The sequence below is a fragment of the Muscardinus avellanarius genome (assembly GCF_963383645.1).
Source record: "Muscardinus avellanarius genome assembly, chromosome: 10".
NCBI classification, from domain to species: Eukaryota; Metazoa; Chordata; class Mammalia; order Rodentia; family Gliridae; genus Muscardinus; species Muscardinus avellanarius.
The window spans coordinates 38,730,218-38,757,133 of NC_137796.1; the positions used below are offsets into that span (position 1 = coordinate 38,730,218).

The following is a 26,916-nucleotide window of genomic DNA, read 5'->3' on the forward strand; positions in this document are numbered from 1 at the left end:
GAGTCACCCCTCCATGCCAGTCTGGTATGGAGCTGTACCTATCCTCTGTATCTTTATCTTTCTAATAAACTTCTTTAAATCTTCAAAAAAATAATAATAATTAATATGCCCATATGCACAGCTGAGTAGGAACCTGAAGACAAAAGATAAAATAAAGGCAGAAGTACCAGGTTTAATTGCTTGTAGTTACAGATGGGTCATCAGTAGTTCTAAACTAAGTATCACTGCTTTTAGCAAAGGCAGACTCTCCAAGTGCCTGTTACACATTCATTCCTAATGACCACCTGAGCTGACTCCTTACCTTAGCTACTATAAATCTTTTGGTGGTACTGGGGATGGAACCCAGTTTCTGGCAGAATCTCACTGAAGTTGCACACACAGGGCCTCACTAAGTTGCCGAGGCTGGCCGGGAACCTGTATGCACCAATGCACGCACTTCTTTGATCCATTTTGAGCTGATTTTTGTACAAGGTGAAAGATAGGTGTTTACTTTCAATCTTCTTTTTTTTTTTTTTTTTTTTTTTCTGGAACCCCTTCTACCTCCGGGCTACACTCCCAGACCTATATTTTATATATTTATTTGGAAACAGTGTCTCTTAAGCCAGCGCGGCTGGCTTAGAACCTGCACGATCCTCCTGTCTCCACCTCCCAAGCGCGGGGATTACAAGCGTGCCCACCATGCCCGGCTTACTTTAAATCTTCTACATCACCAGGCTGTCTTTTCTTCAATATATGTTTTTGGCACACTTGTCAAAAATCAGCTGGCTTGCCAGGCATGGTGGCACACACTTATAATCCTGGCACTTGAGAGGCTGAGACAGGACGATTGCAGTTCCCTGAGGCCAGCCTCAGCGACTTAGTGAGGCCCTTTGCAACTCAGTGAGACCCTGTTTCAAAGAATAAAATTTAAAGAGTAAGAAACAGGGCTGAGTGTAGCTTGGAGGTAGAATGCCCTTGGGTTCCATCCCCAGTACTTTAAAAAAAAAAAATCAGTTGGCTAGATGCATGGGTTTATTTCTGAGTCCTCTTTTCCATTCCACTGGTGGACGTGTTTGTTTTTATCCCAGTGCCATTCTGAGTTTGTTACTATGGCTCTGTAGTATACTTTGAAATTGGGTATTGTGATGCCTCCATTCCTCCTTTTGGTCAAGATTGCTTTAGCTATTTGGGAACTTTTGTGCTGCCATATGAACTTTAGGATTGCTTTTTCTAGTTTTCTTAAGAATGTTATTGGCATTTTGATGAAGATTGCATTGAATGAATCTCTAAGTTGCTTTAAGTACTAAAGTCATTTTAACAATATTAATTCTCCCAATCTAAGAACATGGGAGGTCATTCCATCTTTTAGTGTTTTATTAAGTTTCTTTATTCAGTGGTTTTTTTACCTTTCACTGTAGAGGTCTTTTACTCCCTTGATTGGGTTTATTTCTGTCTGTCTGCCAGTCTGTTTGTTTGTTTGTTTGTTTGGGGTTTTGTTATGGTGGTAGTAGAGTGGGTTTTGTTTTGTTTGGGCTATTGTGAATGGGATTACCTTCCTGATTTCTTTCTCAACAAGCTCATTGCTGGTACATACAAAAACCACTGGTTTTTCTTTATGTTGCTTTTGTATCCTGCTACTTTGTTGAATTGTTAAATAAGTTATAAAGTCTTATGGTAGAATCTCGAGGGTTTTCTAAGTAATATCATCAGCAAATAGATAACCTGACTTCATCTTTTGTGTGTGTGTGTGTGATGGTACTGGGGATAGAACCCAGGGGCTTTCTACCTCTGGGCTATACTCCCAGACCTATTCTACACTTTATTTGGAAACAGGGTCTCACTATTTTGCTGAGAGCCTCACTAAGTAGCTGAGGCTGGCTTCGAACCTGTGCGATCCTCCTGTCTCAGCTTCCCAAGCACAGGGATTACAAGCGTGTGGCACCACGCCGGGCTTGACTTCCTCTTTTCTTATATGGTATCCCTTTTAGTTCTTTTGCTTGCTCAGTCTGGCTAAACTTCTACTTATTGAAAAAGAATGGTGAGAGTAGACACCTTAGTCTTGTTCCTAATCCTAAAGGAAATGCTTTCAGTTTTTGTCCATTCAGTTCGATGTTGGCTTTTAACTTGAAGAGCCTGCCAAGATTCCAGTAGGAGTAGGTCACTGCTGAAGCAGAGTCTGATTTCTCAGATGAGCTGGGATTGTAGCTCAGTGGCAAAGCACCCACCCAGTGAGCTCAATATGTCAAGCTTTCTCATAAGCACTGCAAGGAAAGGAAAAAAAAAAAAAATACAAGAAGAAGCAAAGTAAAAACCAAACACAACAGCAATACTATAGACAATTAAAAGGAAAAAAGATAATATAGGATTGAATAAAAAGTTTAAAATAATATAAATTGATCAAAGGGTAATTGGGAAAAAGGAGAAAAAGTTAAAATTGGAGAAAAGGGACATAGAGAGCAGAAAAAGAAAAGTGGGGAGGACAAAAGCACAAAACAGCACTACAATAAAAAGGCATTAAAAATTTCTCCAATGAATAATCAAGAATATTATCTCACAGCCTGTGCCAATCAGCTTTTTCTTTGTGTTCATCTTAGGCTTAAAGAGAGCAAAAGCTTGAATTACTTACCCTCTTTTCTTTTTTTGGTGCTTATCTAGTGACTATAAGGAATGGGTTGTGGCTAGATGGCTAGAATCATTTGCTGCTTTGCCTGTTGTGCCTGTTGGAATGAGCAAAGACAGAATGCAAAGGTTCCTAGAAACATTCTCTCCAAACCTATTTGACTTAAACTTTTTTTTTTTTTTTTTTTTTTTTTTTTTTTTTTTTGGTGGTACTGGGGTCCCTGGAAGCCCTTCTACCTCCGGGCTACACTCCCAGATCTATTTTTACATTTTTATTTGGAAACAGGGTCTCCTAAGCCAGCAGCGCGACTGGCTTTGAACCTGCGCGATCCTCCTGTCTCTGCCTCCCAAGAGCAGGGATTACAAGCGTGCGCCACCACGCCCGGCTTGATTTAAACATTCTAAGAGCATGTTAGATGCCTCTGGATGCCAAGCACTGAGTAGGAAATGCAGAATTTCCCAAAGATTCTTTCTAGAGTTGCACACTCAAAGGGCAGGAATAATCCTGTTACACCATCGAGGGCAGAGAGGCTATGAAATCTCAAGGACCTGCCTTGGGAGAGGACAGTGGTTTCTGCCAATCCACCACCCATGGTTCTAGTGTCACCTCCATGACTGCTCACTCCCCCAGACTCTAATAGCTGGCCTAGCAAACTACCAGTTCCAAAGGGAAAAGCTTTCTGTTCACCCATTTCTTAATTCCCAAAGGAGTAAACTTAGACAGTAGGGCCCTTCTCAAGATGCCTCTCAGTTATGGCTCTCTGAGAATATTCTGGAAAGTGCAGAGGACTTCTCCAGAGCCAGTTCACCATGAAAATATGAGGACTATTGTTTGTTTTGCCCGTATTTCTGCAGGATGCTGAAAGGCAGTGGTGTTCCCCAAGACTCTTTATCTTCCTCCTCTACCCTTGTGATGGGACACTCCTATCTACCCTACTTCTTTATGATAGATACAAGGACATTCTGTTTCACTTTCTGTTCTGCTATCCAGGGTCTCTGGGTTTTTCTAATCTTCTGTCCATCTACTATTGAACTCCAGCATTCTCTTACCTCAGTGAACAACTACATTCCGCTTGTTTTAATTCTGTCTTGTAGAGACATGAGGAAGTGCTGGCTGACCAAATCCCCCATCTTAGGAAGGCCCAAGTCATTTGATTCTTTATATTTCATTTTTCACATGCATATTTCTGAAATTATCTTCAGAAAACTTAGTCTGAACTTAATTCCTGAGGCAGAGTTTTGTGTCAGCAATCATAATGTATAACAAAAAGAAATAGACTTGTTAGAATTCACTGGATTCTCCATGATATTCTTTTCCTGTAAAAGAATAAATTCTTGTGAGATGAACCATTCTCTTACCTTAATCTAAAATAAACTAAGCCAGGCGTGCTAGTGCACACTTGTAATCCCAGCATTTGGGAGGCTGAGACCAGAGGATGGTGGTTTGAGGACAGCCTCAGCTGTTTTGTGAGGCCCTCCGCAATGTAGTAAGACCCTGTTTCAAAATAAAGAATAAAATAAAGGGCAGGGGTTGTGGCTCGGAAGTCGAATACCCCTGGGTTCCATCCCCAGACCCTCAAAAATTTTTTCTTTTAATCAACTAAACATATAAAAGAAATAGCCAAGTTGACAGACATGAGTGTATAGCTCAATGATATTCTTGTACTGAAATGAAGGAAAATAGTTTGGCCCTAAGCAACTTATAATATCTTCCAGATATAATTATGACTAGAATGATTAAAAGAATGAATTATAGGAAATACAAAAGTTTTAAGCCAGGCATGGTGGAGCATGCCTAAAATCCCAGAACTAGGGAGGCTGAGACAGGAGGATTGCAGGTTCCAGGATAGCCTCAGCAGCTTATAGTGAGGCCCTCTGCCACTTAGTGAAACTCTGTTTCAAAATTTAAAAAAAAAAACAGGATCTGGTGTGTAGCTCAGAGATAATAAACACCAAATTGAATCCCCAGTACCACCCACACCCCCCCCAAAAAAAAAACACCTAAAAACATAGCCGGGCGTGGTGGTGCACGCTTGTAATCCCTGGGCTTGGGAGGCAGAGACAGGAGGATCGCGCAGGTTCAAAGCCAGCCTTGCTGGCTTAAGAGACCCTGTTTCCAAATAAAAAAATATAAAAATAGGTCTGGGAGTGTAGCCCGGAAGTAGAAGGGTTTCCAGGAGCCCCAGTACCACCAAAAAAAAAAAAAAAACCTAAAAACATTTGCTAATTATTCATCTATTTAGCAGTTAGATATTTCATCAAGAGCCTGGCATGGTATGCATACTTGTAATCCCAGTACTTGGGAGGCTGAGACAGGAGGATTGCAGGTTGAAATTATATATGCAAACTAATTTTTAGTACTTAGATTCACTATAGATCCTAATTCTGCAGGAAGAACTGCCATATATAACAGCTTTGGGAACAGACACAGGAAGTGAGAGAAAGAATATAATTTAGCCAGGCGTGGTGGTGCACACTTATGTATTTTGCCATAATATAAAATAAACCCCCCTCCAAAAAAAAATAAGGATTATTCTCCATGGTCCCATACAAGAACAGAATTTTGTTCAACATATATATCATTACCTTTTAATCCCTGGTAAAAACTTACCATGAGCCAGACATGGTGACACATGCCTGTAATCTCAATATGTGGGAGGCTGAGACAGGAGGATCACAGGATCAAGAACAGCTTTAGCAACACAGTGAGACTCTCAGCAACCTAGCAAGACCTTGTTTTTTGGTTTTGGTTTTGTTGTTGGTTTTGGTTGTTTTTTGTTTTGTTTTGTTTTGTTTTGTTTTGTGGTACTGAGGATTGAACCCCCGGGGCATTCTACCTCTGAGATACACCCCCAACCCAACCCTATTTTTTTTATTTTGAAACAGGGTCTCACTGAGTTGCAAATAGCCTCACCTAAGTAGCTGGGGCTGGCTGCAAACCTGCAATCCTTCTGTCTCAGCCTCAACCTTGTTTCAAAATGAAAAAAAATAATAAAAAAAGGACTGGGGGTGCAGCTCAGAAGTAGAATGCTAATAGCTGGCTAATAAAAATGCTTTGAGCCGGGCATGGTGGTGGCACACTTGTAATCCCCGTGCTTGGGAGGTGGAGACAGGAGGATCGTGCAGGTTCGAAGCCAGCCGTGCTGGCTTAAGAGACCCTGTTTCCAAGTAAAAATAATATAAAATAGGTCTGGGAGTGTAGCCTGGAGGTAGAAGGGCTTCCAGGAACCTCAGTGCCACCAAAAAAAAAAAAAAAAAATGCTTTGTACTTTGATAGTTTCTAGTTTATACCTCTATAGTAGTTCTTTTATTTTTTTGTCTGACTGTTATGCTAAGGAAGTAGGAACACATATATCATTTGTGCCAAGTGGTATAAAAGAAAATGAAGTTTAATGAGCATTGACAGAGAAATAGAAGAATGGCTGGGTCCCTGTCCTTTCATTCTCTTTCCATGAGACACAGTAGAAGCAATGGGAGCAGGAGTGAAACATGGAAAATGCTCCAGCAACATTTCTACCTTGTGGCATTTTATATGTCATATGGATGGCAGAAGGAGAATGGGAGTATCTAGAATATGTGAGAGCTTCCTGAAGAATTGAGCTTCTTAGAAAGGAAAACATCTGGATATAAGTCCCAGTTATTAAGTTGCTCTAATTGAGATTTACTGAACCAGCCCTTTGTCAATCTATTAAAAAAAAAAAAAAAAAAAAAAAGGAGACTATGAGCCCATGACCATCTGGATATGCTTTTTGTGTCTTCCCCCATCACACCCCACCCCATTAAAATATAAGCTCCTAAACTTCCTTCACCACCTACATATTAGTCCATGAAAAGAATCCAGTTAATTCTAACTCCATAACACATCCCTAACCTGTTCATATCCTATAAGATACCACCTACTAGTATAAGCCTCCCAAATGCTGGGATTACAAGTATGTGCCACTACCTGGCTTCCTTTTTTTGGTTTGTTTGTTTGTTTGTGAATTGAGCCCAGGGTCCTTCTGTCTCTGACCTACACCCCTAGCTCTTTTAACTTTTTATTTTGAAACAATGTCTCACTAAATTGCTGAGGTTAGCCTCAGTGTTTCAGCCTCCCAAACACTGGGCTTATAGGCATGTATACCATGCAGGCATGGTATCAGCTTTTTAGAAAGTTGGTATAATTCAGCAGTGAAGCCATCCAATCCTAGGATTTTCATTCTTGGGAGACTACTACTGATTCAATTTCATTGCTCGTCATTGTATCTTTTGTGTGTGTGTGGGTACTGGGGGTAGAAACCAGGGACATTGTACCTTCAAGATACATCCCAGCCCTATTTTTTATTCTTTATTTTGAAACAGGGTCTCACTGAGTTGCAAAGGGCCTCACTAAGTAGCTAAAGCTGTCTGCAAATTGTGATCTTCCTGTCTCAGCTTCCCAAATGCTGGAATTACAAGTGTGTACCACCACACCCAGCTAATTTATCTTAAAAAAAAAAAAAGCAACTCTTTTACTTGGGAGGCTAAAACATGAGAATTGCAGGTTCGTGGCCAGTCTCAGCAACTTAGTAAGGCCCTTGGCCACTTAATGAGATCCTCTTTCAAAATAAAAGAATAAAATAAGGCTAGAGTGTAGCTTAGAGGTAGAATGCTCCTGGGTTCCATCCTCTGTTTCACACACACACAAAAAAAATTTATTTCACCAATCTTTTATAATTTTTTCTTAGTTTAAATCTCATTTATTTCTTCTCTGATCTTTATCATTTCTTTCCCTTCTGCTGCTTACTTTTTCTTTGGTTTAGACTTGTTTTAAACTTCCCTCTTGGTGCTGTTTTTGCTGTATCAAATAGGCTTCTGTTATACTTCCATTTCATTTGTTTCAAGAAATTTTTCAATTTCCTTTTTCATTCTTCATTGATCTGTTGCTCATTAAGCAGTACATTGTTTAATTTTCATGTATCTACAATTTCAGCGATTCCTCTGTTGTTCATTTCTGGTTTAATGGCATTTTGGTCAGAAGATATGGGTTTTTTAATTAATTGAGACTTATTTAGTGACCTAAGATACAGTCTGTCTTGAAGAATATATGCTGATGAGAATGTATATCCTGTAGCTGTTAGAAAAAATGTTCTCTAACCATTAAGTCCTTTTGGTCAGTTTTCAGTACAGCTTAACTCTGATGTTTCTTTGCTGATCTGTATGATATATCTGTTGATTAAAGTAGATGTCAAAGTTTCCAACTAATATTATATTGGAGTTTGTCTCTCTTTAGATATGATAATGCTTTGTATATATTTGGGAAGTGTGGTGTTAGGTGGAAATAATATTGTTATATCCTGTTCTTTAATTGATCCTTTTTATCACAATATCTTTCTTTTGTTTGTGTGTTTTGGGACAGTAGGTACTAGGCATTGAACCTACGGGCATTCTACCTCTAAGCTAAACACCCAGCCTTATTTTACTTTTATTCTGAAACAGGAGATCACTAGGTTGATGAGTTACTACTTGCTGAGGCTGAGACACTTTGCAATTCAGTGAGACCCTGTTTAAAAATAAAGAATAAGAAATAAGGCTGGGGGTGCAGCTGGGAGGTAGAATGCCCCGGGGTTCAATTCCCAGTACTGCAAAAAAATTAAAAATTAATAAAAATAAGCCTGAAGTATAGATCAGTATAGATCAGAGGCAGAATGCCCCTGGATCTAATATCTAGTACTACAAAAAGTCTTTTTTTTTTTCTTAAATAAAAAGTTAGCATAAAACCCATTAATTATACTTACATACATAATAACAAAAAAATGAAAACACATCTACATAAAAATTGTACATGAATGTTAATAGTAGCATTATTATTATTATTATTATTATTATTATTATTATTAGTGGTGGTGGTACTGGGGTTCCTGGAAACCCTTCTACCTCCGGGCTACATTCCCAGGCCTATTTTTTATACTTTTATTTGGAAACAAGGTCTCTTAAGCCAGCGAGGCTGGCTTCGAACTTGCACAATCCTCCTGTCTCCGCCTCCCAAGCGCGGGAATTACAAGCATGCGCCACTACTCCTGGCAATAGTAGCATTATTTTAATAACCAAAAAGTAGAAACTAACCAAATGTCCATGTAATGTGATGTATCCTTACAATGGAATGTTACCTAGCCATAAAATCATGAAACATGATACAACACAGATGAACCTTGTAAAACATTTCTGAGTGAAGAAGCCAGAAACAAAAGGGTACACATTATATTATTGAACTTATAGATGAAAAACCCCAAATAGTCACATCCACAGAGAAAAAAAAAATAGTGGTTACCAGGGGCTAGAGGAAGGAAGAAATAGGAAGTAACTGTTGATGGATATGGGACTTATTTTTGTGATGATGAAAATATTCTGGAGTTACCAGTTACAATTGTACAACTTCATGAATAAACTATACATCAGTTAATTTTATACTTGAAACTGGTAGGTTTTCTGACATGTCAATTACATCTCAATTTGAATAAAAAAGAAACAAAAACTATTCATTTTTTAAATTTATAACTAGGAAGCAGGTAACAGAGATAGCTTGAACAAGGGTCCCAAGTTTTGTTTTGTGTGTGGTACCAGGGATTGACTCACAGGCATTCTACCTCTGAGCTAAACTTCCAGCCTTATTTTATCTTATGTATTTATTTATTTATTTTTTATTTATTTATTTTTGCAATACTAGGGATGGAACCCAGGGGCATTCTACCTCTGAGCTACACCCCAGTCCTAATTTTTAGCCTTTTTTTTTTCCCCTTTTGGTGGCACTGGGGTTCCTGGAAACCCTTCTACCTCTGGGCTACACTCCCAGACCTATTTTATATTTTTATTTGAAAACAGGGTCTTTTAAGCCAGCAAGGCTGGCTTCGAAGTAGCGCGATCCTCCTGTCTCCGCCTCCCAAGCACAGGGATTACAAGCGTGTGCCACACGCCTGGCTTAGCCTTTATTTTTTGAAACAGGGTTTCACTGAGTTGCAAAGGGCCTCACTAAATAGCTGAGGCTGTCCGTGAACCACAATCCTCTGGCCTCTGCCTCCTGAATGCTGGGATTACAAGCATGTTCCATTTCGCCCAGCTTATATTTTATTTTAAAACAGGATCTCAGGGAGCTAGGCATGGTGGCACATGATTGTAATCCTAGCATTTTGGAGGGTGAGACAGGAGGATTGCAGTTCACAGCCAGCCTCAGCAACTTACTGAGGCTCTTTGTAACTCAGTGAGATACTGTTTCAAAATAAAAGAATCAAAAATAGGGCTGAGGGTGTTACTCAGAGGTAGAATGTCCCTGGGTTCCATTCCCAGTACCACAAAAAGATAGATATATGATAGATAGATAGATAGATATCATTACCATATTTTCTACAAACTAATATCAAACTGAAATTCAGCCTAAGAAAACCAGAAAATATGAGGAATGATCATATAAAAATCAAAACAGCTGACATTTAAATATACTTTATATTTTATAAAATGCTTTTATATATATTAAAAGTTAAGTCGTATTATAATTGCATCTCCTAACCATGTAGTAGGTGTTATTATTATTCTCTGATTTTGCAGATGAAGAAACTATAAATAAATTTTTGGTTTTTTAATCCTTAGTCATCTCCAGGTCAAGATTTATGTCTTTTTCATTTCTGTGTAAAAGATATATAGTATACATTTGATAAATGTTTTGGTGAATGAACACACAAATAAAGGCTTAGGGATGGCAAGGAACTTACTAAACATCAAACTGTCACAATACATATCTTTGGCATTCAAATACTATGTATATTTCATAATACCATATCTCAAGCCTCCTATGTTCCCTAGTCATTTGTTCATGCCCTAGAGTTTAAACTGATATGTTCTATTCAAAGCCTAGAAGGAGGTCTTCAACAGCAGTCATTGATATAGCATATATAGGCCTTTGGGAAAACTAAAATAAAACAACAGTACAAATTGTACTTGCAATTTACTACAAACCTTCAGTTTAGTACATAAGACATCTATTAAGTATCTGTTATGTGCCAACCACTGTACTATGCCCTAAGAATGGAAGCGCCTAAGCTCCTCCTTTTATGGAGCTACTTTCAGCCTAGTAGGAGGTCCTACTTATATTTCATACATATTTCATCAGTTTATCCTTAAAAAATATTACAGTGGAATAACGAAGTCAGTGGGTTCCTTTATTCTTTATTGTAAGCCACAGCAACTCCCAGGAGTAGATGCCAAGCATTGGAGTTTTTTGGGTGGGTTTTTTTTTTTTCCAGTACTGGGGATGGAACCCAGGGGCATTCTACCTCTGAGCTACACCCCTAGCCCTATTTTTTAGTAGTATTTTTATTTTTTGAAACAAAATCTCACTGAGTTGTGCAGGGCCTGGCTAAGAGGCTGAGGCTGTCTGTGAACCACGACCCTCCAGTCGGCCTCCCAAATGCTGGGATTATAAGTGTGCGCCACCACGCCCAGCACCCAAGCATTGTTTTAAAAAGTTTTCCATAAATAATTTCAATCCTAACCTCTAAAACTATGACTCTAGCATTTGAACATAGAGCCTGACAAATTTTCATGTGTTGATCACTTAGGATAGTTATTAGTTGATAGTTCAGGATCTTTTTTTCTAAAGCCACATTCTACAGCTCCCAGTACCACCACATACTTTTTAGAAAGTACTTAAGCTTGCCGGGTGTGGTGGTGCACGCTTGTAATCCCCACGCATGAGAAGCTGAGAAAGGAGGATCACATAGGTTCGAAGCCAACTTCAGCTACTTAGCGAGGCTCTCAGCAACTTAGTGGGACCCTGTTTCCAAAGTATAAAAAACAGGTCTGGGAGTATAGCCCAGAGGTAGAAAAGCTCCTGGGTTCCACTTCCAGTACCACAAAAAAAAAAGAGTACTTAAGCTGATCACTAGGTGGAGACAGTAGGATCGCACAGGTTCGAAGCCAGCCACGCAAGAGACCCTGTTTCCAAATAAAAAAGTATAAAATATAGGTCTGAGAGTGTAGCCCAGACATAGAAGGGCTTCCAGGAACCCAAAAGAAAAAAAAAGAAGAGTGCTTAAATAGGACATTAAATTAACCAGTTCTAAGATTTGTAAAGGTATCAGTTAATGATTAAGCTGTTCCTCACTACAGTACCTGATTTGTGGCAGGTGCTTAATACCTGAAGAATAAACTAATTAAATACAAACTTAATGAGTGATTAGTAGTCCAGTGTGGTGGTGTACACCTATAATCCCAGCATTCAGAAGGCTGTGTCAGGAGGATTGCAGTTTTGAGGACAGCCTTAGCAATGTACCAAAGCTTTCAGCAACCTAGTGAGACCCTGTTAAAGAAAGAAAGAAAGAAAGAAAGAAAGAAAGAAAGAAAGAAAGAAAGAAAGAAAGAAGAGGGAGGGAAGGAGGGAGGGAGGGTGGGAGGGGAATATATCTCAGAGGTAGAATGCCCCTAGGTTCAATCCCCAGTACCACCAATAAATAAATAAATAAATAAATAAATAAATAAATAAATAAATAAATAAATACTATTGAAGATCCACTCACATTGGAAATTGGATTTTCCCAAAGTCCAAATAATGTGCCTCAGTCCTAAAAGCCAGTGGAAGATTTTATCAAGTAGAAACCATTCATTCTTTTAACTAAAATCAATTAATTTTAAAGCAGAACAAGACACTGCATGATTTAGCAGATGTTTAAATGTCAAGTGACTATAGCATAAAAAGTAGTGTGTGTCTGCATGCATGATGCATGTGCCCACGTGTGCACGCGCACACACACACACACACACACACACACACACACACACACACACACGGAAAAGCCCAGGAATGCTCTACATCCAACCCAAGCCCCTAGCCCTTTTATTTAGATTTTATTTTGAAACAAGGGCTCCTTAAGTTGCTGAAGCTGGCTTCAAATCTGTGAATTTCTATCTTAGCCTCCCAAGTACTGTGATTAGAGGCATGTGCCACCACACCCAACTCTGAAATTTTTAAAATTAAATGCAAATATTTTATTATTCTCAGTCACAATTGGCTTCTTCTTACTTTCCAAATCTATTTGTCCATTTGGGGATTTTTTTTTCTTTCCACACTACTGAATTCTAAGGTCATATATTATATGATATTGTACATAGGTAGGTTTAGCCTATAGACAACGAATAACTGTTTAGCCATTCCTCTGTTATATAGAGAGAGTGAATAGACATTCTCCCTCCCTTAGTTAGCTGAACACCTCTTCAATAAAGTTTTGGTTGGTTGGTTGGTTGGTTGGAGGGATTGATTGAATCCAGAGGCATTTTACCTCTGACCTATACCCTGGTCCTGTTTTATTTTTATTTTGAAACGGTCTCATTAAGTTACTGAGGCTGACCTCTAACCTATGATCCTCCTGTCTTAGTTTCCCAAGTACTGGGATTACAGGTATACACTACTATGCCTGGCCATTAATAAATTTAAATGTTTAAAAATCACCATTGTTGTAACACATTTTATCACTTGCTTTCTTTGGCTACTGGTCCATTTTTTTTTTTTTTTCTTCCTGGTACTGGGGACTGAACCCAGGGACATCCTGTGCCCAAGCTATATCCCTAGCCCTGTCTTTTTTGTTTGGGGGGGTTGTTTGTTTGTTTGTTTGTTTGTTTGTTTTGGTGGTACTGGGGTTCCTGGAAACCCTTCTACCTCCAGGTTATACTCCCAGACCTATTTTATAGTTTTTTATTTGGAAACAGGGTCTCATAAGCCAGCAAGGCTGGCTTCGAACCAGCGTGATCCTCCTGTCTCCGCCTCCCAACAGTGGGGATTACAAGTGTGCGCCACCATGCCCAGCCTTGTTGGTTTTTTTTTGTTGTTGTTTGTTTGTTTCTTAAACAGGGTCTCACTAGATTTATGAGAGTCTCACTACTGGCTGAGGTTGACCTCAAACCTTCCATCCTCTTGTCTCAGTCTCCCAAGTACAGAGATTACAGCCATGTGCCATCATGCCTGGCTGATAAGTTTTAATTTAAAAAATGGTCATTGCTATATATTATTGGAAATCATCCTAGTATAAGAGCTATGATATTCTTTGCTAGAATATCAGAATATTGAGGGCATTGAGGTCTTTAGTCAAATACTTGGATAGGAAACCACTAAAATCACTTTCGATTTTTAAATTCACTCCAGTAGAATTAGAATACATATATGTAGCATCTAACATAAGATTCTTTCCTATAAGTCTGTGTGTCAGCTGTTTGAATCTTGAAACTTTTTAATTATTTTAAAATTCTAGGGAAAGAATTACATTATTAGAGCAGACCATAAACACCAATTCATTTGCTAGACTTTTATTTATATTTATTTTCTTGTGGTACTGGGAACTCAGGGGCATTATACATCTGAGCTGTATTTCCAGTCTGTTTTATTTTTTAATTTAAAACTGGGTCTTGCTATGTTCCTGAGGCTGGCTTCCAACCTATGATCCTCCTTTCTTAATCTCCCAAGAGCTAGGATTACAAAGTATGCACCACCATCCCTGATCTGGCTGGCATTTTTTAACAAAGGACCATGATAATTGTTATTGCTAGGAAGATTTCAATAGATCTATCATAAACTTGTACAATTGAAACTTGTGGCAATTGAAATAGTCTAGAAGCAAAGGAAAGCAAATGATTTTTAAATTTTTAATTTTATCATCTATCAAAAAGCTTTCATCCATTTATTTTAATAGAATCCTAATTAGTCTAAATAACTTTGATATAAGAAAACAAATACATCAATACCTGGAACATAGTCTCTTTCTTCATTCCTTCACCCTACCCAGGAAGAAGGATCACCCATTAGTCACCTAATTAGCAAAGAACATATTAATTTAGAAAATGTCTTTCTTATGCTTGAAAGATTCGAGGCAGATATGACATTATAAAAGTGTGATTCTACCAGAGGGACCCCAGATAATGGAGGGGAAACCTCAGCAAACTAGAATTGAAGGGTTGGAGAGAAAGAAGGCTGATGTTGATTAATGAAGGAGCTACATTCAAATATGTGTAAAAGTATGAATGTAGCATGGTCAACCTGGACACTCATTATTGGAGGGGGAAAGGGAAGGTGAAAGAAGAGAGGGCACCAAGCACAGTCTGAACATATGCCATTTTCATTATGATCCACATAAAAATAAATAAATAATAAATAAAATGAAAAAGTTAAAAATTAAAAGTGTGATTCTCTTAGGCAGCCAGAAATTTTTATTTTTTTAATATTTTACTGATCCTTTATAATTACAGCTCAGTGATATTCAAAGTAGTACAAATGTGCATGCACACCGATCTTGGTGTATGTCCCTCCATGTTTCTCCCCATACATGTTAGTGAGATTGGGAGTAATACCTTAGAATATAGGCGTATCATTATTTGAAGTATTTGGTTTCTTTTTTTATTTCTGATTTCAAACCTTATAAAGCTACAATAATCGAAACATTGTAGTACTGCTATAAAGGCAGATATATAAACCAGTGGAGTAAAATAAAAAGCCTAGAAATAAATTCTTCCATATATGGACAATTTATTTTTGACAAGGTTTCCAAGAACATTGGTGAAGAAAATAATAATCTTTTCACTAAATATTGTTGAAAAATAATAATTACATGAAAAAGAATAAAATTGGACCCTTACCTAACACCATATACAAATATTAACTCAAACTAGATAAAAGACCTAAATGTAAATGTTAAGACTATTAACTTTTAGAAGAAAACCTGGGTCATAAAACTTCACAACATTAAAATTGGCAGGGATTTCTTGGATATGATTTCAAAGGCACAGGCAACAAAAGAATAAACTTCCTAAAAAATAAAAAAATATTGTACATCCAAAGACATTGTAAGCAAAATTAAAAGTTACTGGTAAAATGGGATAAAATATTTCCAAATGCTATATCTGAAGGTATATTAATATTCCAAATAGAAATCCTAAAAATTAGCAACAATAAAAGCAAACAATACAATTTAGAAATAGGTAAGAGACTAAAATAGATAATAAATCTCCAGAGGTTTTTGTATGACCAATAAACACATGAATATCACTCATCAATATCAGAATATAACTAATCATTAAGGAAATGCAAATGAAAACTATAGTGAAATACTACTTCACATTTGTTAGGATGGCTACTTAACATGAATTACCTTGCTCCAGCCCTTTACCTTGAGTTTCTTACTATCTTTACTTGTAAAGTGTGTTTCTTGTAAGCAGCAGAAGGATGGATTATGGTTTTCAATCCATTTTGCCACTTTATGTCTTTTTATTGGGGAATTGAGGCCATTTACATTCAGTGTGATTATTGAGAGATAACTTTTAATTCCTAACATGTTAAGATTTTATTTCTGTTTGAAATACTGTGTATTCTTCTTTGCTTGGTTGTATGCTTGGATGGAAAGTCTTGTTTCTCTGGTGCTAGTGTGTATTACCTATTTCTTCTTTGTAGTTAATCTCTTTGAGTATTTTCTCTAGCGCTGGTTTTGAAGACAAAAATTCCTTCAGTTTCTGTATGTAGTTATGGAAGCATCTTAGTTCCCCATCTAATTTGATAGATAGTTTTGCTGGGTAGGAAATTTTTGGCTGGAAGTTGTTTTCTTTCAGAGTTTGGAATATGTTACTCCAAGCACTTCTGGCTTTCATGACTTGGTTTGGGAAGTCTGGAGTGATTCTAATTGGTTTGCCTCTGAATGTCACTTGGCCCTTTGTTTTTGTTGCCTTTTAGATTCTCTGCTTGGCTTCTACATTGGTCATTTTGACAATTATGTGGCATGGGATCCTTTTCTCTGATCCTGTCTAAAGGGATTTCTATAAGTTTCCTGGACCTGTGTATCGACCTCTTGCTCTATGTTTGGAAAATTTTCAGCTATTACTTCTTTGAAGAGATTATTGATCCCTTTGGTTTCACCTTCTTTTCCCTCCTCTATTCCAAATATTCTTAGGTTGGCTCTCTTAAAATGGCCCATATTTCTTCAATATCAGATTCCTACTGTATGATTTTCTTTTTTTCTAAGTTATTAATTATCTATTCCTTTTTAGAGTGATCATCTCCTAGGAGTGAGATTCTGTTCTTCATGTGGTCTAATCGATTGTTTATACTTTGAATTGATGCCTTTACTTCAATGATTGCATGCTTTCTTTTAGACTCTCTAAATTCTTTTCAAAGGTCCTGTATTATTTCTACAGTTATAGTCCTGATTTGATTTTCTGGAGATCTCTGAATTTCTGTGTTATCAGGTTCTGATATTATGGGGTTGTGGACATTCGTTGCTCTATTGTTGTTCCTCTTTCCCATGATTTCAGAAGTTTATGCCTTCTCTGCGTTCTTCCCTGGGACACCATTACTTCACTTAGGGTGCTCTGGATCTCGAGTTTGTGGTAATATCAACCGCCACTACTCCTTTACTGGGTTGTATCACAAAGTCTCAGACTCAGGGAGTTAATTGAGGCTGTACGAGACCGTGGGGTTGCAGAGTTGGGCATTTTCCCATCGGGAGCTGAGACTATGGTGTTGTATCTTTGCCACCACTACTCCTTCACTGGGTTAGACTGCAAAATCTCAGACACAGGGAGATTATCAAAGCTGCACAAGTCCCTGGGGGTGCAGTGCTGGGGTTTCTCCTTTAGGGGCCTCAATTTCACTTACGGTTATTGTGCACGCTGATCTGGAGCTGTCACGGGCGTGGTGAACTCACCACCTCTGCTGGCAATATGGTGCTGCTGTCACGCCCTAGGCCATGAGGCTGACGTATTGCTTTTCTGGTTTTGAGCTCCGTTCTGAGTCCCTGGAAGGCGTGATGAGCTTGACCAGTGGGAGTTTTAGATGTTCTTTGCACTGAAAGAACTGCTGAATTACACCCGAAGGATCCACAGCTGCTCATTTCAGCTCCTTGTTTACCTTTCCTCTCTGGATCCTGATGCTGTGAGGGAAGATGGCACTGGCGCAGCTCCGCCGCCACGATGCAGGATGGTTTCTTTTCTGGTCTCTAGTTGTTCTTCTAGTCTTCTTTTTCTCTGTCTCTTGTGTTTACATCTCTCCTGATAATGTTTTCTGGCTATGAAAAGTGCTTATTTTGTGGCAATAGAGATCAAGTATTAGCAGGACTCGTAAACACTGCTTTTCTTGGTCGCCATCTTCCCGGAAGTGCAGAAAATTTTAAATAGGCCATTAATTGAGGAGTATATAGCATTAGTAAGAAGAAACACAATTGACCAAATCATTGTATATTAGAGTTTCTATATAATGAAATACATTTAATATTAAAGCTACCTGTGAAAAAATATTTTTCTTTTGAACTCCTTGTTTTGTTTTTATTAACTTCCACCATTCATGTTATACATTAGACTTACCATGCCGGGCGTGGTGGCGCACGCTTGTAATCCCCGCGCTTGGGAGGCAGAAACAGGAGGATCGCGCAGGTTCGAAGCTAGCCCCGCGCGCTGGCTTAGGAGAACCTGTTTCCAAATAAAAATGTAAAAATAGGTCTGGGAGTGTAGCCCGGAGGTAGAAGGGCTTCCAGGAACCCCAGTACCACCAAAAAAAAAAAAAAAAAAAAAAAAGACTTACCATTAAAAGGTGTTAGATGCTTATGATTTGCCAGAAACTGACAAGTGTTTCTTGTCTGTTATTTCAATATTTCTTAACTTTTAATTGTTAGCGTATGTACTATTATTATCTCTATCATCAGGAAATTAAGAGGCTTTATTAGAAACACACAGTTACTAAGTGGTGGGGCTAAGATTCAATTTCAGCAGCCTGATTCCAAATACCACACCCTTTATCATCACCTGAAATCCTGTCTACAGTTGAAAAAGAAGTCTGATATTTGTGTTACTATATAAAAAGAACCTTCTTATGCCATAAAATAGCCTTGTCAGTGCCACTTGTTATTTTCCTTTACTATTTGCCTATCTGTAATATTTGTGGGGTCCTAGGGTATGACTTACGAATCTGTAACATTTAATACCCAGTCAAGGATTCTGGGTAACATAGTATATGTTGATATATATATATATAATTTTTTTGTGTGTATCTGGGGGTGGAACCCAGGGGCATTCAACCTCCGAGCTACACCCCCTGCCCTATTTTTTATTCTTTATTTTGAAACGGGGTCTCACTGATTTGCAGAGGGCCTCACTAGGTGGCTGATCCACGATCCTCTGGTCCCAGCCTCCCGAATGCTGGGATTACAAGCGTGCACCGCCACACCCGGCTATATGTTGATATTTTTAAAGCCAGGATATAGAGACATATCTCGTTGTTTTGGCATTTGAACTCATTGAAAATGTGTTAGGCTTTGTGATATTCCCATTTTATACCCAAAGCCTGGGCTTACTTTAGCAATCCTAATGGGAGATGAGGCTGATTAATACTATGGATCTTTAATGAAGGGCACCAATTTGCTGAGGAGATTTCAATCCAATCATATCCCACAGAATAAGATTATGAAAATACCATGTTCTAAACATAGACTATGTCTCAGTCTCTACTGGAATAGGCTTGGGTCCCTCTGGCTTATTTCATATGGAAAAGTAATTATACATGGCAGAGTGAAAATAAATGTAGTAGCTATCATATAATGAAGTACTGATGCATGCCACAGTATGGATGAACCTTGAGGACATATGCTAGGTGAAAAAGCCAGCAATGAAATACCATATGTTGAAAAGACCATATATTGATTGATTACATGTATATGGAGTCTTCAAAATGGGCAAATCTAACCAAGCATGGTGGTGCACAGTTGTAATCCCAGTACTTGGGAGGTTGAGACAGGAGGATTGCCAGTTCACAGCCAGCCTTAGCAATTTAGTGTGGCCTTGTTTCAAAATTTAAAAATAGGGTGTAGCTCAGAGGAAGAATGCCCCTGGGTTCAATCCCCAGTACCACTATATATATATCTATACACACACACATATATGTATGTGTATGTGTGAATATATATACACACACACACACACACACACACACACACACACACACATACCACTATATATGTATATGTATATATATACAAATCTATAGAGACAGATAACAGATTTGATATTACTTATAGTTAAAAATGTGGAAGTTAAGCCGGGCGTGGTGGCGCATGCTTGTAATCCTCGCACTTGGAAGGCTGAGACAGGAGGATCGCACAGGTTCGAAGCCAGCCTCAGCTACTTAGTGAGGCTCTCAGCAACTTAGTGAGACCCTGTTTCCAAATAAAATATAAAAAAGGTCTGGGAGTATAGCCCGGAGGTAGAAAGCCTCTGGGTTCCACTCCCAGTACCACCAAAAAAAAAAAAAAAAATGTGGAAGTTAGAAACAGGAGTATATATTTCCTCTAAATTGTAAATATCATTGTTAATGATATTCATTTTACATTTTTGTAGTTAAAAGAATAAGTTCTATTACCCCAACTGTTAACATTTTATCATTTTAATATTTAATGGGATCAGTGTTTCCAAAGATGTTTTTTGTTTTTGCATTGTTTTAATTAATCTAGCTGGACAACTCAGCCAGTCAGCACATTTAGCTCTCCAACTACCATACAACGTACTTGGTTTAGGTCGAAGTGCGAATTTTCTTGACCATCTTTATGTTGGTATTCCCCGTCCATCTGGAGAAACAGTAAGTAAAAATTTAGTTTGTAATTCTTTGTTTTAATATTCATTTTTTAAATCATTGAACTCAATAATTTGAATCCAATTGAATTTGAATTCAAATAATTCAAATATTTTTATTCCCTTGAAAGAATAAGAAAAAATGATTGGTAATGACCTAAGCTTATCCTACATAGAGTACATCATTATTTGAAGATATTGTATAATTTTTTTATTTCATCTCCCATAAACTTCATGACTCCCCACCCTTCGTTCCTTTTTCCTAACATCTCACCAGTTAACATGCATAAGTGATATCTTACTAACATAAGTACAATACATATACATAAGTATAATATGTAAAATAATTACAATAGTATTGTTTTATTTATGTTAGTAAAATATTTTACTCATTTGTCAGTCTTCCCTTAATGAGCATTTGTACATAGCTTGTGGGGAGGGGGGGTACTGGGGTTCCTGGAAACCCTTCTACCTCAGGGCTACTTTCCCAGACCTATTTTTATACTTTTTTATTTGGAAACAGGGTCTCTTAAGCCAGTGCACGTGGCTGGCTTCGAACCTGCGCGATCCTCCTGTCTCCGCCTCCCAAATGCGGGGATTACAAGCGTGCGCCACCACGCCCGGCTGTACATAGCATTTTAAACAGTACCTGCTATATAAGTGTCCAGTAAGTACTGTTGAGTGATGAATTCATAAGATACAAATATAGTCCTTCCATAAAACGATCAAAAAAATTTTAACACAGATGATACATAAGCCCTGTTTTACTTAATTTAACTTAATCCATACCTAGGATTTCATCTTCTCTTAGTACTTAAAATTCTTCCTTAGTTTTTTATTTTTTTATTTTTGGGGGGTACTAAGGATGGACCCCAGGGGCATTCTACCTCCAAGCGACACCCCCAGCCCTATTTTTTATTCTTTATGTTGAAAAGGGGTCTCACTGAGTTGCATAGGGCCTCATTAAGTAGCTGAGGCTGTCCAGGAACTGTGATCCTCCCGTCTCAACCTCCCGAATGCTGGGATTACAAGCGTGCGCCACCATGCCCAGCTCTTCCTTATTTATTTAGATTAATAATTGTGTATCTGTGTCCTAGATGTTAAATGTTTTTGAAATTATTTTTTCAGGCTATACGAAAACAGGAGTGGACTGCAATCATTCCAAATTCCCAGCTAATTGTCATTCCATACCCTCATGATGTCCCTCGAAGGTAATGTCCTTACTTGAAATGAATTTGGTAAAGATACTGTAAACTAAATCACAGATACAGTTACACTTTTTAGTAAAACTGGAGGTCAAACCCAGACGTGTTCTACCACTAATTTTTTTTAATTTTTTATTGGTGCATTGTAGCCATACATCTTAGTGGGGTACAAGATGGTAGAGGCATACATGCAACATCACTCATTTAGCCCTTCCCCAGTTCCCACCCCATTCCCTCCCCCTCTCTCCTCATGTTTGGCTTAGTGATTGACTTTGATATATTTGTGAATGTACATCATGTACATTAGGGAATTTCCTCCAACCCCCTCATTACCCTCAGTTCGCATTATTTATTTTGCTAAGTTACCCAGGCCTCAAACTTGCTATCTCTTGTCTCAGCCTCTGAAGTCACTGAGATTACAGGTGCACGCCACTGTGTCTGCACAGTAATACCTTTTAAAAACTCTCTCATTCCTAAGAGCTGAGAATGTAGCTCAGTGCTAGAGTACATGCTAAAGGCTCTGGGACAAATCCACAGTACCACAAAAATAAAAACAAAAACAAAAATCCAACTCTCTTATTCCTACCGTCTTTCTTTGAATGCTCACCAACTAATTTTCTTACCAGCAAATTGTAAATGACTAAACATACCTACAGAAAAGGTCCTGACATTTTTCATAAAAAGCTAAAAATTTTGGTTTGTTGTTGTTTGGTTTATTTTTGTTTTTGTTTTGTAGTGCCAGGCCTTGGCCCCAGGATGTTTTTAATAAGCACTGATCTTTTAAATAAATTATTTGAGCTTGGTGTGGTGGCAGATGCTAATAATCCCAGTACTTGGGGGACTGAGACAGGAGGATCACAGAAACAAAATAAAATAGGACTGGGGACGTAGCTCAGAGGTAGAATGCCCCCAGGTACAATCCCTAGTACAGTATACACACCAAAAAAAAAAAAAAAAAAAAAAAAATTCTGTGAGAAATGGTATTTATCCTACAGAACTTGGACACACAAATGTTGAAGTCAACAAACCTAAGCAAGAAAAAATGCTAATTTCCTGTCCTCTCTGTGACCCAAATTTTGCATATGTAGAATGGGAGATCGAATAAGTGATTTTATTCATATTATCAGGATATGTTCCTTTCATAAGATAGTATCTATTCTTTTTTAAATTAGGTGATGAAGGTATTCACTACATTGAAATTTTGCTGGAAAAAGCATGGTAGCCTGATATGAACATGGGAAACTAAACAAAGAGAAATAGTGTAATTTACCTTAGATTTTATAACCAGTGGGGTCCTGCTTATTACATATCTTCTCAAAGTACAGGCTTTATTTTCTACCCTAACCCCCTGTTGTAGATTGAACCCAGGGCCTCCTACATGCCAGGCAAAAACTTTACAACTAAGCTATACTTTGTTAAATTTTAGATGAAATGTATTCAGTGGTATGATAGATCTAGCTCATGCCATCTCATAACCTGTGTTCATCTTTTTCTATCTCTTTTCAGTAAAGTTACATTAAAATCAGCTATGGTAGGAGTATTTTTTCCATGAAAACTGATAAATGCCATAATTCAGTTCTATCCTCACAACCCTTCCAGAAAACTAGTTTAGCAGCATACCACTAGATGTATTTTATGGTGGGTTTCTGGACTTTATAACCAAACTGTTTAAAAAAAAAATCATTAGAAATGCTTCAGGGTTTCAAAGGAAACCTCATTCAGTTTGTTTTGTTTTGTTTTGTTTTGTTTTGTTTTGTTTTGTTTTGTTTTGTTTTGTTGTGATGAGACTGCCCAGGCTAGTCTCAAACATTGGGCTAAAGTAATCCTTCTGCTTCAGGCTCCTGTATTCATCAGAACTAGTTATACACTTCCACACCTAGCCTGTTCAGATTTTTTAATGAGCCTGTATTGTATATTTGTACTATTTTTATACATAAAATTTGTATTAAAACTAGCAAATCTAAGCTCGGCATGGTGGTGTACACTTGTAATCCCAGTACTTGGGAGGCTGAGATAAAAGGATCACAGGTTCTTAGCCAGCCTGAGCTACTTATTGAGGCCCTGTTTCAAAATAAAGAATAAAAAATAGGGCTGGGGGTGTAGCTAGGAGGTAGAATGCCCCTGGGTTCAATCCCCAGTACTGCAAAACAACAACAACAAAACTAGAAAATCTAGATCATAAGTAGGAAAGTATAAGTATGATGTTTATATATAGTGCAGTGTTATGACTCATATTTTTTGCATGAAATGGTAAGTAAAAAAAATCAGCCAGGCATGGTGGCACATGCTTATAATCTCCACACTTGGGAGGCAGAGACAGGAGGACCACATAGGTTCAAAGCTGGCTTAAGAGACCCTGTTTCCAAATTATTAAAAAAAAAAAAAGTATAAAAATAGGTCTGGGAGTGTAGCCCGGAGATAGAAGGGTTTCCGGAACCCCAGTACCACCAAAAAAAAAAAAAAAAAAATTAGAATGAAGAACAGTATTATAATAAGCAACTATTGTGATTTAAAATATATGTCTACATATATGTTCATATTCTAAAAGACTATGTAAGAAACTGGTTATCAGTAGCTGCCTCTCATTGGCTTTGTAAACTACTTTTTTCTTAACCAAAATGCCTTTGTTCTTGGTTTTTATAAAAATATATTTAAAAGAAAAACTACCCAGCTGGGTGTGGGAGCACACACATTTATAATTCCAGTATTTGAGAGACTGAGACAGGAAGAAGACAGGAGGATCACAAGTTTTAGGCCAGCCTCAGCAACTTAGCAAGATTCTCAACAAATTAATGAGAAATTGTTTCAAAATAGAAAATAAAATAGGACTGGAGGAATGGCTTAGAGGTATGACACTCTAAGTTTCAATCTCCATATGTGATACAGAATAAAAGAACTACCCAAAAGATCTCATGAAAGAACTGCTTTTTTAAGTGTGAATAAGGTACTCTGAGTAGTTAACCTCAACTAATTAACATTTGTTTTCTTAAGGTTTATTCTTCTGATTTATGAAAAACTCTGCAATAACTTTCTTCCATAATCTCAACATTTTTCATGTTTCTCTTGCTCTTTTGAAAGAAATGTGCTTTTCAAATTTATGTATTTAATAATCAAATTGATTTTAGTTTGAGGTGTATTTCGAGATTTATTTACTAGAGAGGCTAATTTATGAATCAATAAATCTTAATTATCCTAAAATAAATCAATAAATAAATACTATTCATCAGAATGATCTTACCTTTATCAAATTTTTTTGTGTTTAAGCAGTCTCATTTTATTTTTTTCTTTATTTTTATTGGTGCATTGTAGTCATACAGCTTAATGGAGTACAAGATTGTGGAGGTATATGTGCACACATCACCTAATTAGCCCTTACCCAATTCCCGCCCCATTCCCTCCCCATCCCTCCTCATGGTAGACTTAATGATTGGCTTTGATATGTTTGTTAATGTACATCATGAACATTAGAGGATTTCCCTTTTATAAAGAATCAATTTTTTTTAATGAAAATGTATCCATTTTCAGCCGGGCGTGGTGGCGCACGCTTGTAATCCCCATGATTGGGAGGCTGAGACAGGAGGATCGCGCAGGTTCGAAGCTAGCCCCGCGCGCTGGCTTAGGAGACCCTGTTTCCAAATAAAAAAGCATAAAAATAGGGAGTGTAGCCCGGAGGTAAAAGGGTTTCCAGGAACCCCGGTAACACCAAAAAAAAGAAAAGAAAATGTATCCATTTTCTATTTCCAGGGAGAACAAAAAGTTCTATGTACATAACCATTTTGGTGATAATGACTCTTGTTTTAGGCTTTTCAGGGTTTGCAGGTGTTCTACTATATGTACTGGTTTAGAAGGAAAGAGCTAGCTCAGTTTATAATTACCTTTAGTCTGTATAATGCCATTAACAATGAGGGAATAAATATGATTTAGTAAGAGTTCTCAACCTAAAAGTCATTATAGTAATGTAAGCATGACAACAGGACACAGAATGGTAGTTTTGCACAAGCCACCTGTATACACCCACTCAGACATGGTTGTTTGAATTGGTCATGCTATATGTGTGGACATGGGTAAAAAATAAGATGATACTCAGGTCTTACTGAAGTCTTATGACCATGTAGCCTTTGAGTTCAAGGTTTCACGTTCAGCAGGTTAATCAAGATGTGAAAATAAGATGTTGTCATTATCCATTGTGCTCTGGATGTGTTTACTTAATGATTATGAGAGGCTCATTCTTGAAAAAAGAAAAATATCAAAATATCTCATAAAAAATTCTACTTCAAGGGATTGGATATAACTCTGTGGTAAAGTGCTTGCCTAGCATGTGTGAAATCCTGGGTTCAATCCCTAGCGTGACATGCAAAAAAAAAAAATTATACTTTATTTCTGAAAAAAATATGAACGATACAGGAACATAAATATTCTTAGCACTATCTAAATGAAATTGCTTTTGTTTTGCTTATAATTAATGGATAGATGAATGATTTGATGAATGGATAATTTCATTGATTAATAAGTTATCTTGCTTTTTGGTCTCAATATAAGCTTGTTAATTAAAATTTGTATTTTTTTCTGTTTTTATCTACAGCTGGAGTGCCAAACTGTATCTTACACCAAGTAACATTGTTCTACTTACTGCTATAGCTCTCATTGGTGTATGTGTCTTCATCTTGGCAATAATTGGCATTTTACATTGGCAGGAAAAGGTTTGTTGATTTAAACATTAACTTTGCTTAATTTATTATTACAATGTATTGGTCTTCAAAATCAGTATTAAGGGGCTGAGAATGTGGTTCAGTGATAAAGCACATGCCAAGCATGTGTGAGTCCATTAGTTGAATCCCCAGCACCACCAAAGAAAAAAAGGGCATTTAAATGCATAACTAATAGATTCATTCCAATTATGACCCCAAAAAAGAGCTCTTTTGTCACAAAAGAGAGGCATTTTGTTGTTGTTACACCTAGTCTCTTTGGAGTCTCACGCCTATTATAATTTTTCCTAACTAAAATTATTGTTTTATCTTAGCTGATGTTCTAATAAATGCTCATATAAGCTGGGTGTTCTGGTGCATATCTGTAATCCCGGTACTTGGGAGGCTGAGACAGGAGGATTGCAGGTGCAAGGACAATCTCAACAAGTAGTAAGACTCTCATGAATCTAGCAAGGTCCTGTTTCAAAATAAAAATAAAATAGGGCTGGGAATGTACCCCAGAGGTAGAATGCCCCTCCCTAGTACACGAGAGGGGGGGGGCGCTTTATTTGTCACATAATGCTAAAATCACTCTTTTCTATAACAAAAAAGTAACACAGAGTTCCATACCAGTTAACTATGCAAGCTTTCTACATGGCCTACCCTAGACTTTCTATACTTCTAATTTCATCTAAAATCATGGCTTCAGCTATTAACTCAAAATATTTCCAATTTGTATCTATATTTAGAGATCTCTTTCCCCCATTTTTCATCTGTGATCATGACATCTCAACCTATGTTACTTATAAGAACCTCAAAACCAAACCAGG

The 26,916-nt window shown here is 37.6% G+C and overlaps 1 protein-coding gene across 1 annotated transcript in view; it reads left to right on the forward strand.

The window, feature by feature from the left end:
* The window catches only part of ITFG1 (integrin alpha FG-GAP repeat containing 1), a gene marked incomplete at its 3' end in the record, with an annotated part of 248,608 nt that overhangs the window by 219,639 nt on the left and 2,053 nt on the right, over nucleotides 1-26,916 (forward strand). Inside the window, exons 15-17 of the mRNA XM_080703290.1 lie at nucleotides 20,079-20,203; nucleotides 21,325-21,407; nucleotides 25,984-26,101. Of these exons, the coding sequence (XP_080559416.1) occupies nucleotides 20,079-20,203; nucleotides 21,325-21,407; nucleotides 25,984-26,101 (326 nt within the window). The remainder of the gene's footprint in view (nucleotides 1-20,078; nucleotides 20,204-21,324; nucleotides 21,408-25,983; nucleotides 26,102-26,916) is intronic.